The 16,290-nt window shown below is 42.9% G+C and overlaps 1 protein-coding gene across 15 annotated transcripts in view; it reads left to right on the top strand.

Annotated features, from left to right (window-relative positions):
- Nucleotides 1-14,149, top strand: part of SIPA1L1 (signal induced proliferation associated 1 like 1) — a 353,323-nt gene extending 339,174 nt beyond the window's left edge. For 8 of the 15 annotated variants that reach the window (XM_069731445.1, XM_069731481.1, XM_069731472.1 and 5 more), the window contains 3 exons: nt 1,806-1,890; nt 9,248-9,329; nt 12,310-14,149. In XM_069731445.1, coding sequence (XP_069587546.1) covers nt 1,806-1,890; nt 9,248-9,329; nt 12,310-12,453 — 311 coding nt within the window. In that variant the 3' untranslated portion in view covers nt 12,454-14,149. Of the gene's footprint in view, nt 1-1,775; nt 1,891-9,247; nt 9,330-12,309 lie in introns of all 15 variants that reach the window. The other 7 variants (XM_069731464.1, XM_069731388.1, XM_069731380.1 and 4 more) reach the window with 1 other exon arrangement.
- Nucleotides 14,150-16,290: the final 2,141 nt, after the last annotated feature.

The raw sequence follows: 16,290 nt of genomic DNA, 5'->3' as shown, positions 1-16,290 counted from the left end.
AAGCCTTAGTGAGAGAGGTAAAGAAGAACCCCAATATCACCGTGGCTGAGCTCCAGAGATGCAGTAGCAAGATGGGAGAAAGTTCCACAAAGTCAATTATCATTGCAGCCCTCCACCAGTCGGGCCTTTATGGCAGAGTGGCCTGACGGAAGCCTCTTCTCAATGCAAGGCATATGAAAGCCTGCATAGAGTTTGCTAAAAACACATGAAGGACTCCCAGACTGAGAAATAAGATTCTCTGGTCTGATGAGACGAAGATAGAACGTTTTGGTGATAATTCTAAGTGGTATGTGTGGTGAAAACCAGGCAATGCTCATCACCTGCCCAATACAATCCCAACAGTGAAACATGGTGGTGGCAGCATCATGCTATGGGGGTGTTTTTCAGCTGCAGGGACAGGACGACTGGTTGCCATTGAAGGAAACATGAATGCGGCCAAATACAGAGATATCCTGGATGAAAACCTCTTCCAGAGTGCTCTGCACCTCAGACTTGGCCAAAGGTTCACCTTCCAACAAGACAATGACCCTAAGCACACAGCTAAAATAATAAAGGAGTGGCTTCAGAACAACTCTGTGACCATTCTTGACTGGCCCAGCCTCATCCCTGACCTAAACCCAATTGAGCATCTCTGGCTAAACCTGGAAATGGCTGTACACCAACGTTCACCATCCAACCTGACAGAACTGGAGAGGATCTGCAAGGAAGAATGGCAGAGGATCCCCAAATCAAGGTGTGGAAAACTTGTTGCATCATTCCCAAGTAGGCTAATGGCTGTACTAGCTCAAAAGGGTGCTTCTACTCAATACTGAGCAAAGGGTCTGAATACTTATGATCATGTGATATTTCAGTTTTTCTTTTTTAATAAATTTGCAAACATTTCTACATTTCTGGGGGTAGAAAGTTCAGTCAAGATGGGGTCCGGAGTGTACATTAATGAAAAAAAAAGAACTTTTTTTGAATTTACCAAATGGCTGCAATGAACCAAAGAGGGAAAAATGTGAAGGCGTCTGAACACTTCAGGGTACCCACTATAAATTTCTGATTGAGGAAATATCACATTTGCATGTAGCTGAAAAGTGGGGCCCTGGAGTTTGTTACTGGTGGGCCGTACTATTACTATTCTTGAGCTAGCGTGCTTATGTGCTCAATTGTGAGCGAGGAATACGCTCATCTCCTTTGAGAAGAAAGCCTTGGACTTTTTGAAATCTAATGCTTCATATACATTAGATTGTAGGCAAGTCCTAATGAAAAATCAGCACATTTGACCACCTTTGCTCTCTTTGGTGTATGTCTACCGTAAGTCCAGGGCCCTATGTCTACCGTAAGTCCAGGGCCCTATGGCTACTGAAGCGTGAGAATACAGTGTGGAAAGGAAAGAAGAAAGTACAGCAGTTTTAGGGTATGTTCACATGGGGCATTTTTATTTTTTTGTGAGTTTTTCTCTGATGCATCAGCATATGAATGTGTTAAAAAAAAAATCACCTCATTCAAACGCTGTGTTTTCTTGATCTGTTTTGTGTTTTTTTTTTTTTTTTTTAAATCTGCAGCATGTCAATTCTTTGAGTGTTTTTCACCCATTCAAATGATTGGAAAAAGAAGGGCAAGTAAAAACACGTTTATTGCACGAGGCATTTTTCCTGCCACCACTCTGGTTTATGGTGCTGCAAAAACACAATTTGTGAGGCATGCCCTTTGGCTGCATTATGTATTTGAGAATTAGGATTTTTTTCTGTAAGTCGTGCTGCTGAAATTTATTTCTGTGTTTTCATTAGATCAAAGAGCTTCCTTCTTTGCCTCTCCAGATGATGAGCACAGACCGGGGAGCTCCGCCTCGATGGGTGAACAGTTAGAAGGCCAGTCTCCCTCTCAGTCCAGCACTTACTTTGGGTAAGACTTCCAAACATGGCATGTTTCCTTCATAGTACCTTGCCCCTAGGCTACTTTCACACATCAGGTTTTTTGCATCAGGCACAATCCAGCGAATGTTGGTAAAAAACTGATCCGGCGCAGATTGTGAAAAACTGATGCAACGGATCCTTTTTACGACGGATCCGACTAGCATATCCAGATAATTGGATAAAAAAAAATTGGAGCATGCTCCGTTAAAAAAAACGGAATCTGGTTCCGGAATCTGTCATTTTCCGGCTCCCATAGGCTTCCATTCTAGCAAAAAGCCGGAAGCTATGGACTTTTTTTCTAGAAACTGGAAATGGCGAAAACCGGACAAAACGCAATGTCATCCGGCACGAATACAAGTCTATGGAGGAAAAAAAAACGGACATTCACCAGATCCGTTTTTTTTTTTAAATTTAGCCGGATTGAGCCTGACAGCGAAAACCTGATGTATGAAAGTAGCCTTAGAAGGAACCTGTCCGGTTAGATAATGTTGTAGATACAGCCGTGTTGTGGGGAACCTTTTTTCAGCTAAGGTTCATTTGGATATTGATACCATAATTCAGGGGTCCTAAAAATGTTCAACTTGAAATTTATTCTGCTATATGTTGTGATGTTAGTTGGTATGGATGATGTTGCTACTTGTTACTACTTTTCCAGATTTACGTCGGTCTAGAGTGCAGGCGACTCTTTGCGATAAGTTGTGTAAAGAACTCGCAAGCAGTAAGTCGTATCTAAGGCTATGTTCACATTAGCGTTGTGCGCCGCTGCGTCGGCGACGCAACACAAAACGCACGCAAAAACGCTGCGTTTTGCGACGCATGCGTCGTTTTTTGCCGAAATTTGGACGCAAGAAAAATGCAACTTGTTGCGTTTTCTTGGTCCGACGCTTGCGGCAAAAAGACGCATGCGTCGCACAACGCAACAAACAAAAATGCATGCGTCCCCCATGTTAAATATAGGGGCGCATGACGCATTTGTCGCCGCTGCGTCGCCCGACGCAAACTAGCATAACGCTAGTGTGAACGTAGCCTTACAAAGACGTATATTACACGGCAGGTTTCCTCACTGGGGAAATTCATCACTGTTCAAGTTACATTTATAAAACTCAAGCAGTGGGAGATCTGCAGTGTATACATCACAGACTGCTGATACGCATCATATAGGAGATGCAGACACTGCTTTATATACATCACAAAGGATACACTGGGGCTACGGCTTAGACATAGCAGGAGACATGGGGCTGTGGCATAGACATTGCAGGAGATACTAGGGCTGCCCCTTCAGTCATCTTCTGTGGGATGGGAGCGCATCACATGCTAACTCCACCCAAGAGCAAGTCCTTGCACTGGCCAGCTTCAGTAGGTAAACTTTCAATGCATGTGTTGCAGCGTTCAGTAGTGAATGTTGCATGCTCGCAGAGCAAGAAGAAAGTCAAGAGCCGGCAAAACACAGTTGCTGGCCCAAGCACTGCGGTCCCTGGGAATCTGCCTGGGAGCTGCAGAAAAGGGGGCTTGAGGTTCCTCACCCCAGAGATATAAGGTCAATCTCCAGATTAATAATATTAGGAAGATGCCCGGCTGCTGTACTAAAAGTGCAGCACCTGAGAGAAATTGAACTTTCTCACAGGAGCCTGTAGCTTTCAGTCATGCAGGCATTGTCACTCTGGCCTTCAGTCACACCTCTGTAAGCAGCAGTTTCAAGCACATCTCAGCACTGACTGACAGCCGGTTCTGAGTTCATCAATGCAGAGCTGCCTGTCAGTCATTGTCGGGGTGTGATTACAGCCGCTTCTCCCTTCATAGTGAGCAGGTGCAATGAAGTTGCAGCAGCTTGGCTGCATGACATGACTGAAAGCCGGCAGCTCCCGTGAGGAAAAAAAATGTAATTTTCTCCCGGGTGCTGCACTTTTAGTACAGTGGCCGGGCACCATCATAATGCTATGTCTGCAGGTTATTAGCGCTATTGGACGTGAAAGATTCCCTTTTAAGTAATTTTCCTATGGATGTTTTAAAACCTATATTACAAATGCACAAGCTTTTGTTGGTCCAGGGTCTACATCAGACTGAACCAATTCCAAGGGCCTCCGTAAGGCTTAAAGGTGACCTGTCACTAGATCCGTGCTGCTGAACCATGCACAATATAAATCCGAGCCTGACTGTGCAGTTGCAGCCATGTATGTTTTCTGAAATGCTGCACACATGGTAGAGACCTGTCAATCAGCTGGGGCAGGAAGAAGCCGGACTAGTCGCGTTTCTCCCTATGGTCCCCAGCTGACCTTTCAAACTGTTTTCTCTGAACACATTTCAGAGACCGCATCTGATTGATGCTATTGTTCGGACAACATTCATCTGGTGGCAGGTTCCATTAACCCCTTAACAACCGCCGATACGCCTTTAACGGTGGCAGTTAAGGGTACCTATTCCTCCGCTTTTTAATGGCGCTGCTAAATCAGGGTATATTGCCCCCAGTGTGGAAAATCTTCGGGATCTCAGCTACAGATGAACACAGGTGAATCTGCATGTGGTCACTGAACCGTGCGAATTTACCGCATTCATTACATTTTTATTTATGTAAATTTTGTTGCGGAGACTAGCGTGTCCTCAAGAGAAATTGACGTGCTGAGGTCTGGAACGACGCGCCACATGTCAGTGTCCACGAGTCATCCGCAGGCTGTCAGGGGTGGCCGCTGCAGGTCTGATTCAACATAAACAGGCAGCGTCAAACCCGCAGCAGTTCCTGATTGTGAGCATGCACCCTTAGGGCTGGAGTTAGAATGGGGGTTTCTTCAAAAGAAAAAAAGACGACAATATGACGTCCGCTCTCGATTCCAGCCAATTTCCATTCAAAAAGTCAAATGGTAAATTCCTCCCTTCCGAGACTTGCCGTGCACCCAAACATTTGTTTTCCCCCATAAATGGGGTATTGGCATGCCATGGAGAAATTGCACAACAAATTTTGGGGTCCATTTTCTCCCGTTACCCTTATTGAAAAAAAAAAAAAGAAGTTTAGGTCTAAAGTAAATTTTTTGTGAACAAAGTTAAATGTTAATTTTTCCTTCCACATTGCTTTAGTTCTTGTGAAGCACCTGAAAGGTTAATAAACTTCTGGAATACGGTTTTCTGAACATTGAGGGGTGCAGTTTTTAGAATGGTGTCACATTTGGGTAATTTTTGTCATTTAAGACTCCCTCAAAGTCACTTCAAATGTGAGGTGGTCCCTAAAAAAAAAAAGAAGAAATTGTTTTGTAAATTTTTTTTGAAAAATGAGAAATCGCTGGTCAACTTTTAACACTTATAGAGTTGAGCGAATTTGATGGGATTCGGTCTCCGAATCTTAATTTTCCATATTCGTGCCATATACATATTCGGTAATTTCTACTCCCATTAACTCTAATGGCGTTTGGCTGTGTTCGACAAATATTGCAAAAACAATATTCGCTGCCAATTGGATTCGGACCCAAATCCGAACAAATTCGCTCAACTCTACTTACAACGTCCTAAAAAAAAAATGGTTCCAAAATTGTGCTGATGTAAAGTAGACGTGTGAGAAATGTTGTTTATTAACTAGATGGTGGCCCGATTCTAACGCATCGGGTATTCTAGAATATGCATGTCCACGTAGTATATTGCCCAGCCACGTAGTATATTGCCCAGCCACGTAGTATATTGCCCAGTCACGTAGTATATTGCCCAGTCACGTAGTATATTGCCCAGTCACGTAGTATATTGCCCAGTCACGTAGTATATTGCCCAGTCACGTAGTATATTGCCCAGTCACGTAGTATATTGCCCAGTCACGTAGTATATTGCCCAGTCACGTAGTATATTGCCCAGTCACGTAGTATATTGCCCAGCCACGTAGTATATTGCCCAGTCACGTAGTATATTGCCCAGCCACGTAGTATATTGCCCAGCCACGTAGTATATTGCCCAGCCACGTAGTATATTGCCCAGTCACGTAGTATATTGCCCAGTCACGTAGTATATTGCCCAGTCACGTAGTATATTGCCCAGTCACGTAGTATATTGCCCAGTCACGTAGTATATTGCCCAGTCACGTAGTATATTGCCCAGTTACGTAGTATATTGCCAAGTCACGTAGTGTATTGCCCAGCCACGTAGTGTATTGCCCAGCCACGTAGTGTATTGCCCAGCCACGTAGTGTATTGCCCAGCCACGTAGTGTATTGCACAGCCACGTAGTGTATTGCACAGCCACGTAGTATATTGCACAGCGACGGAGTATACAGCACAGAGCCATGTAGTATACAGACTTAAAATAAAAAATAAACATATACTCACCCTCCGTTGAAGTCCTGGCCCTGTGTGCGGTGCACGCGGCAGCTTCCGGTCCCAGGGTTGGTATGGGCGCAGGACCTGTGATGATGTCGCGGTCACATGAACCGTGACATCATGGCAGGTCCTTGTCGCATACCATCCTTGCCACCGGAGCCTGCCGCTTGCATGGAGCGGTTACCGGAGCGTCGCAAGGAGCAGGAAAGGCGCCGGAATGTGAGTATATGATGATTTTTTTAAATTTTTTTAATTATTTTTAACATTAGATCTTTTTACTATTGAGGCTGCATAGGCAGCATCAATAGCAAAAAGTTGGGCACACAGGGTTAATAGCAGCGTTAATGGAGTGCGTTACACCGCGGCATAACGCGGTCCATTAGCGCTGCCATTTACTCTGTGTCAGCGCTGACTGGAGGGGAGTACAGAGCGGGCAATGACTGTGGGGAGGAAGGAGCGGCCATGTTGCCGCCAGACTGCGCCCGTCGCTGATTGGTCGTGGGCGTTTTGTCACGACCAATCAGCGACTTGGATTCCATGACAGACAGAGGCCGCGACCAATGAATATTCGTGACAGACAGACAGAAAGACGGAAGTGACCCTTAGACAATTATAGAGTAGACTATTTTGTGTGATATGACTCTCTGATTTAAGGGCACAAAAATTGAAAGTTTGAAAATTGCTAAATTTTCAAAATTGTTGCCAAATTTCCATTTCTTAAATAAACGCAAGTCATATCAAAGAAATTTTACCACTAACATGAAGTACAATATGTCACATGAAGTACAGTATTTCACAAAAAAACAATCTCCAAATCACCAGGATCCGTTGAAGCATTCCAGAGTTATTACAACAGAAGTATATGCCAGAAATGTATAGATGACAGTTCCACTTCCAGGACCACATAGTTCAGGTGTATTCTGCCACTATGTGGGGGGTCTCAGAGATTGCTGTACAGACAGTGCTGATATCCATTCATTCTCCCATGCTCTCTGCCACTCCTTCTCTTTTCCCTGGCTTTGAAAATACATGTGAGCTGCCATGATGCACAGATAAGCTTTTTTATGATCAAATAATTAGGGGCCACAGGATGGTATTGTGGGCTCTGGCCCGCAGGTTGTGCACCCCTGCTATAGTGTAATTTTTATTCGCTTACATGGGATGAGGAGACCCCATGCAGAAATTAAAGTCTCAGTGGGATGTCTTGTACAATGTAAGGCTATGTGCGCACATTGCAGATTTGCCTCTGGAATTTTCTGTGCAGATTCTGCATCTCTTGGCAGAAAACGCAGCTGCAGATTTGATGCGTTTTTCTTGCGGATTTTGTGCTTTTTTCCTGTGGATTTACTGCGGATTTCATGCGTTTTTATCCTTGCAGATTTCTGTAATGTAATGGGTGCAGAAACGCTGCAGATCCACACAAAAGAAGTGACATGGTCGCTTGCGCCGGCCTCCATCTTCCATTGCAAGTTTCGGTGGCAAAGATGGTATGGGAGAAGGACCTGCCATGACGTCACGGTCATGTGACCGCGACGTCATCGCAGGCCCTGCGCGAGAAGGACCTGCCATGACATCACGGTCATGTGACCGCAACGTCATCACAGGTCCTGCGCTCATACCAACCCTGGGACCGGAAACTGCCGTGGACTACAAGGGGCCCTCGGAAAGGTGAGTATATGTTTATTTTTTAAACTGTGACAAACCTGGCTGGGCAATACACTATGTAGCTGGGCAATATACTACGTGACTGGCCAACATACTACGTGGCTCTTTGCTGTATACTGCATCACTGGGCAATATACTACGTGACTGGCCAATATACTACATGGCTCTGTGCTGTATACTACGTCGCTGTGCAATATACTACGTGACTGGCCAACATACTACGTGGCTCTTTGCTGTATACTACATCACTGGGCAATATACTACGTGACTGGCCAATATACTACATGGCTCTGTGCTGTATACTACGTCGCTGTGCAATATACTACGTGGCTCTGTGCTGTATACTACGTCGCTGTGCAATATACTACGTCACTGGGCAATATACTACGTGGCTGCGCAATATACTACGTCACTAGGCAGTATACTACGTAACTGGGCAATATACTACGTGGCTGGGCAATATACTACGTGGTTGGGCAATATACTACGTGGCTGGGCAATATACTACGAGACTGTGCAATATACTACGTGGCTGGGCAATATACTACGTTGCTGGGCAATATACTACGTGGGCTGGGCAATATACTACGTGGGCTGTGCAATATACTACGTGGCTGGGCAATATACTTCGTAGCTGGGCAATATACTGTGTGGCTGGGCAATATATTACGTGGACATGCATATTCTAGAATACCCGATGCGTTAGAATCGGGCCACCATCTAGTTTATTTACAATATTTTCTTTTTCCTGATCCCAGAGAACCCCTTTAAATTCTTTAAATTCTAATTTGTTAACATAATTTACTTCCACTAGAAAAAAAACTGTAAAATCAAAACAAAGCCTTTTGTAGGTTAATTTTGCACTTTCCTGTTGAGTACCATGTTAAATGGGTTATCCAGGACTAAATTAATTTTTCTTTGTGAACGAAAAATTCAACAGGCAGGTAGTTGCTAACTAGGTAGTACCTACCTGCCTGTTCTATCCAGCGCCACTTCTGAGATTTGGCTGATCCACATCAGCTTCTCTTCCGCTCTGCTCTATTGATGAGGCGTTACTGCCATAGTCATGCTGATTGACAGCTGGCTCCCTGCAGCTATGCAGTGGGGATCCGGCTGTCAATCAGCATGACTATGGCAGTAACGCCTCATCAATAGAGCAGAGCGGAAGAGAAGCTGATGTGAATGTGACTTCAGCAGAAGCCGCAGAATCTGCGGCAAGAGGGAGTTAGTGACCGCTCTGTGTCGCCAGAAATCTGTGCGGAGTATAACAGGCAGGTAGTTGGTAACTACCTGTTTGCAAGTTCTTAGACCCACAGTAAAAAAAAAAAATATATAGTTCTGAATAACCTCTTTAAGTAATCAATTATTTATCAGCTCTGTCTTTTATTACAGGAAAGAGTCTCCCACTTCACTGGCTACGAAGGTTGAGCAATTGGAGGGCATGCTGAAAATGCTGCAGTATGACTTGAAAAAGGTACGACCGTAAAGAAGAAGGGTTCTATCGTTAGCTGGAATATATTAATTGTATTTTATTTCTCAGAACCCCTGCTTCTGAGTTTAGGAGTCCAATGGTTGTTGTTGATTTCTCTGACAACCTTCCCAGTATAAGCTGGCATACAAACACTGTTTAGGACTGCCCACTTGACTACTAGAAGCCCAGGATGAGCAGGGTTTTCAATAGCTAAACCACACATTGACATTAAATTCTTCCAGCAGTCTGGTCAGCTCCTGCTCTGTACCCTAGTACTTTCCTTTATGTTGGCGCTGCCTCCGTTTACCCACTTTATTAATGTCCAAAATGACAACCGCAGTACCCTGGAGACCTTAGCCAAAAATCTGAACCACGCTTCTTCTGATGCTTGTCTGCTGTGGAGTGAACACATCATTGACATCTCCAACTCTGGTCCAACCCACAGCAGAAATAGGGAATGGAAGGCATGGTTTAGACTTATTCACAATGCTCCCCACGCCAGTTTTGCACAAGAGAAGTGGGTAAACGGAGGCAACGCCAACATAAAGGAGGGCACCAGGTACTGTGACTATATATCAGAAATGTAACATCTGATGTTGCTTAAAAGCAGATCTGTCGCCAACATAAACCTATGTTGTAATTATATGCCTGCCGGGCTTCTGTACCAAACAGTATAAAAGAATGTTAAGCTAACGTGTTTATAGCTCTGCTGTATGCTAGAGCCCCATAGACTTACATAAGCCAGACTCGTGCTAATCAGCCCCTCTACAGTATGGTCCACAGTACTCATGAGTCTGCTGTAGTTCTAGAGTTCCCACAGTTCAGTAAATTTTTCTAAATAATCAACCTTAAAGGGGTTGTCCACTCTGACGGCAGACTTGTGAATCCGAAAAGTGTGCACTGGGAGGATGCTTTGGTCCCGGTAGTGGGTGGTCACATTCCGACTAGACTTGTTCATCCTCGTTGAGTTCACTTCTATTGAGAGAGGCCACACGTGTCCAGTTGACACATGACCGTATGTACGCAAATTGCCTACTTGCTTCTGGAGAATCTGGACAGCACACACATTGCATATTGTAAGGATTCACAAGACTCTAATCACATTGATGTCATGATTGAGGGAGCTTAGTCTCCAGAAACGCGTTGAGATTCTTACCCATATGATTCGTGCTGAAGTCTGTATCCTCCATGTTTAAAGTTTGTGAATAAAGAAAACTCTTTTTTACGGATTCGGTGAAGCTGGACATTCCTTTCTTTTTTTACAAACTGGAACCCCAAGCCTGGACAACCCCTTTAAAATTGTTCTGTCATCATTTCGCCATTCTCTGAATACAGGCAGAAATATTAATAATGGGGGTTTCCATTCTGATTTTCACCGCTTCATCCAGGCCTACATGTAAATTTCTACTCAAACTGAAATTTTCTAATATGTAAAAAATAAAACAAAGTGTTCGCCATATCACAAATGTAACCTAATGTTTGATATTAGGATAACTAAAGTCATATTGGTCCCGATTCATAATAGTGTCTGACAGATTTCTTGCATAAAACACTTTGAAAAGTTGCAAAACTTTTTCACAACTTTTGGCATCTTCACTCCAGTTTCAGGCAGCTCCGCCAAAATGGGTAGGGCTAGGAAGGAAGCGGGACGGGGCGTGGCAACTTATGATTGGAGTGCGAAAAGCCAGTCTTAATGAATCGGGCCCATTGTGTTGCATGGTTTCATATTAGTTTTTCTGGCTATTACCATGACAAAGTGTATAAAGCTGTCCATTAATCACATTGCTTACTGCAATCAGAGCTGATAATGGTACACAGTAGTGATGAGCGAACGTGCTTGGATAAGGTGTTATCCAGGCATGCTAGAAAAAATATGTTACGAGTCCCTGCACCTACATGTCTCGCAGATATTCATCAACCACAACACCTACTTGCGTCTGTCGAATATCCACGAGACATGCAGACGCGGAGATTGAACATATTTTTCGAGCACGCCGAAGACACTCACCACTAATACACAGCAGATGGGGGGGAAAAAAAAGAAATCACATATTAGGCTACATTGACCCCATATGGAAATCATGTTCATACATTTTGGGAACATACACTGGATTGCTTTTGTTTAAGCCTCCGGGGGTAAGTAACCTTGCATTTTTTTCCTCTTCCCTACCCGATATTTATGTTTTATGGGACGAACCTTTAAAGGTTGTTGGATCCTTATTTGATTTAGCGTAGTCTTATTTCCAAGCTGTAATTTGTATCAGAATCGGCTTCATGACTGCTAAAGTGATGAGTGGAGATGGAGTGGGAGCATTTTTTAACTCATGACGTTTCCAAGCAAACAGATATTAGAGTAAGTATTCCCCTCACTGTGGTCTCATGATGTTAGCCCCCACAAATCACTTTGGCAACCTTGGGGCCTATTTACACTGGCTGATAATCTGGTGATCCTAAGAGGGCTTGTTCTCGATTATTGGCCTATATAAACCGGCAAGCAATCACTCAGTGAACAAGCAAAGCGCTTGTTCGTCAGGTGAGATGATTTTTAAGCAAGCGTTAAAGTCCATCCCAGCACATGCCCTGTAGTAACCCTTCTCTGACCCTTAGGGCTTGGTTCGCACACTACATTTTTATACTGGCAAATTGAATTATATTTCTGAAATCCCAGCTACACGCTGTTTATTTTTTTCCCTGCAGATTTGCCCATGAGTTTTTTCCAAATCCGCAGCAATTGACAAATGACAATTCTTTCAGCATTTTTCATACAATCAATTGGATGGGAAAATAACGCAAGTAAAAAAAATGCACTAAATTTTCCTGCCAACAGTCGAGTAGTTGCAGCAGATTTTTCTGTTATAATTTAATTTATTAACTTTAAATAAATTAAAGAAACAACATACATAAAAAGTTCCTGGATTCCGGGGTCTGACTTAAGGCCATATTGCCCAGATTGTTTGCTAATCGCCATATGCTTCTGTTGTAGGAAAAGGAAGATAAAGCAAATCTTCAAGCCGAAGTGCAACTCTTACGAGAAGACAACCTACGCTTGCAGGAAGAGTCCCAGAATGCTACTGCCAAGTTGAAGAAGTTCACAGAATGGGTGTTTAACACTATAGACATGAGCTAATGGACAGTGCAGACTGTGCAGATGTGAACTTCTTGTGTCCTGTCGAGTGTGCCCCGTAGACCTTTAGCTTTAACTGCAGCTGGATTCGAGTGTACATAGAAAGGAGCCGCAGGGTTTCCCAACTCCCGACTTTTTATCCTGCCTTGCATGTATCAAGCAAAGTATCACTTCTACACACTGCCTATGAGAATTACACAATGTGAGAAACGTAGCTGAAATGTGAATGTTTCACAAGTAAAATTTGTACAGTTTTGAACGCAAAAAATATATATACCGTATATGCCAAACATGGTCGCTTCTCGGGCAATAATCCCTAAGTGGAAAAAAAAAATGCCATAAAATGACTATTCCTTTTGATTATAAATGGGTTGTATCACTTGAAATAATTTTATTTTATCATGTAAATCCTTATCAGAAAACAAACTAAAGCCATCGAAGCAAGTAAGATACAGCTTTGATGATGCGCCATGTATGGTTTTCAGCGAGCAGTTGAAGATTGTTTGTTTTTATTGTAGTAAAAGACTTTTCTTTTGATTCCCCCCCACTAGTGTAGATAGTTACATGTACCTCAAATTGTTTGTAAAATAGCAATAACCCCCACCCCACTGATAAATTATAGGTACAGGGAGATTATGCAGAAGTGTGTTGTTTTTTGTGTTTTTTTTTTTTTCTTTTTTGCTGCCCCATTGACTAATTTTTCAGCACGTGGAAAAGACTGTCTGCGGCCTTGCATTAGTGACCCCGTCTATTTTTCCCCTGCGATCTGGCAGCCGGTATTGATTATCTGTTACTGTACAGGACCACAGATTGCATCGGTCCCTGGTGGACCTTTCCATAACTGAGCCGTTTCATAGTCACCAATATCACTTTTTTTGAGAGGGTATGTAGAAGCACACATCACAGCACACAAATATATATTCCTTCTAGTTATCTCGTGTGAACAGTCCCCATTGCCTTTATCTGACTGTCCAGATATTGAACAGGGATCATATGGGCTATTTATTCCAGCAATATGGAGGACACAGATACGACTTTAGTCACTTGCACTTTGTACGTTCCGCTCTGCGTATTGGAAAACTACATAGCATCAAAATGAACAGTTTCAAATTTCCTGTAACCTAAATTTTTAAACCAAACCCTATATTTGCTACCAGATTCTATCTAGGCAGAGAGATTTATATTTTGTAAGAAAAATGTAATTTGTTCTCTGGAAATATTGTTTCCAATGCTTTTACTAGTAATTCTTGTGACACTTTATTTCTTTGCAATTATGTGCCGTTTAGATTTTTTTTTTTTATTATTATTTTAATTTTTGTTTTTTAGCTGCTTTAAAAAGGCATGTACAGAAATACTCTATTCACTCACATGGCAAAAAGCTTACAGTTTAGTTATTTACCCTACCAGAGTCGTTTGGTAAGATGTTCTAATGGAGATCAAAAAGTGTTTGAGTGTTTTTTTTTTTGTTTTTTTTTAATGATTGTATGAAGGAGATTTATATAATAATGCCTGGTATCACTTGTAAATTGAATTTTTTTTCCAAGCCTCTCTCAACCATTCTGAAATGTTTGATTTCTCTTCTTCAGAGAGGGAGGAGCTTGAGGAAGGCTATTTATTAGAATTTTTGCAACAAAGTTATTGTATCTGAGGTTGCAGAGAAAACTTGTAAAATCCTGAAAATAAACTGGTTTTAAAAGTTGACTATCTTTTGGTTACTTTTTTTTTTTTTTCAGAGCAACTAGAAGGCTCTGTTTACATGTATGGGGCTTGCTTAGGAGACTGTCATATTTAAAGGGGTTATCCAAGACTTAAAAAATTGTCAGGTAATAGCTAACTTACTTGCTTGTTTTGCCTGGCAATGATCTCTCCTGACTCAGAGCAGTCATGGACCACTCCTAGCATCAATTCTTCTGCTTCCTGTGATGTCTCGTTCACAGAGCAGTTCCTTCTCCTCCACTCTACTCTGTTGACTGGAGCGTCACTGCCAACATCATGTTGACTAATAATAATACTAATAACAGTCGGTTCCCCGCTGCGTTGGTTTGAGCGGGCTGTCAATAAACATGACTGTGTCAGTGAGGACTTAACACCACAGAGCAAAGGAAAATGAGCTGCTGTGTCAATGTAACTTCACAGAAAGTAGGATAATTGCCGGTCTGAGCACAGAGGGATATTCATGCAGCAAAACAGGCAGGGAGATGGCAACTACCTGTCGATGATTAGTTTTCCTCTAAGTCCCTGATAATCACTTTAATGCGAAGAATAGTGCAGCAGATAGGACTATCCTGGTTATCAAAATTACTTGCATTACGATGGACCGAATTGTACTGTTGTTACTGTTACGTGACTGTTCGAGCATCATGATGAAAAATAAAAAACAAGTACCTGCATGGTCTTTTCCAAGTTAGAAGTGTTGTTTCATGTAACTTGTCAGAATAAGCTGTAGCCCGTGTAAAGGAGGAATAACACGGTTTCTCTTAACCGCATGATGGCAACCATGAGAGAGCCCTCCTTTTCCGATAAGAAAACTGGAATGGTTTATCTCCAGGAATGCGTCAGTAGGATCTGCTCTTCTAAACCGTCTATATTTACATGTAGGTCATAGGAAGCTGATTTAAATGATACCTTCGATAGCTGCAATTGGATGCCTTATTCTAGAGAAATCCACGTTTTTCTTAATATGTAAATGAGCTCTTAAGATTTATGGGCGGACATAGATCTCCCTTGAAAATATGACATCAGAGCTTATTATAAATGAAAGGTACTGTTACAAGTGTGAGACATGTAATGACTGACATTCTGCTCTCCTGATCATGTCTCACACTGGTAACTACCCCTTTCATTTATAATAAGCTCTGATGTCAGATTTTCAGGGAGATCTATGCCCGGCCCATAGATCTTTACAGCTCATTTACATATTAAGAAAAATAGGGATTACTCTGGAATCAGATATCTGATCACAGATATCAAGGTACCACTTTTTTCGACTTCCTATGACTTGTATGCTCATATAGATGGCTAAGGGGCATGAGATGTAAGGGTACCGTCACACAGTGGCACTTAGATCGCTAGGACGGCATATCGTTACGATCTCGCTGTGTCTGACACGCTACTGCGATCAGGGACCCCGCTAAGAATCGTACGTCGTAGCAGATCGTTTGAAACTTTATTTCGTCGCTGGATTTCCCGCTGACATCGCTGGATCGGTGTGTGTGACGCCGATTCAGCGATGTCTTCACTGGTAACCAGGGTAAATATCGGGTTACTAAGCGCAGGCCCGCGCTTAGTAACCCGATGTTTACCCTGGTTACCAGCGTAAATGTAAAAAAACAAACACTACATACTTACATTCCGTGTCTGTCCTCCGGCGCTGTGCTTCTCTGCACTGGCTGTGAGCGCCGGCCAGCCGGAAAGCACAGCGGTGACGTCACCGCTCTGCTTTACGGCTGACCGGCGCTGACAGTGCAGAGGAAAGCACAGCGCCGGAGGACAGACACGGAAGGTAAGTATGTAGTGTTTGTTTTTTTACATTTACGCTGGTAACCAGGGTTTACATCGGGTTACTAAGTGCGGCCCTGCGTTGTCGTATCGCTGCAGCGTCGTTTCAGTGTGACGGTACCCTAAGGATGCAGATCTCATCTCCTGGTCTAACCTCCTGCATGATTAGGTAGTGCTGAGAGATTAGAACATGGATAACAGTCCCAATGAATCTCCGATCGCACAAACGGGACACACACTTCTGCCATGTTTACACATTGTGGAAAATTTCTGCTGAGGATCACAAGGTGCTTAATGAACTAGTGTTAATAAAAGAATAGGGGTTTGTCTGATAAAGATGTG

Source organism: Ranitomeya imitator, chromosome 1, assembly GCF_032444005.1.
Source record: "Ranitomeya imitator isolate aRanImi1 chromosome 1, aRanImi1.pri, whole genome shotgun sequence".
Taxonomy (NCBI): Eukaryota; Metazoa; Chordata; class Amphibia; order Anura; family Dendrobatidae; genus Ranitomeya; species Ranitomeya imitator.
This window is presented reverse-complemented; position numbering and strand designations above follow the sequence as displayed.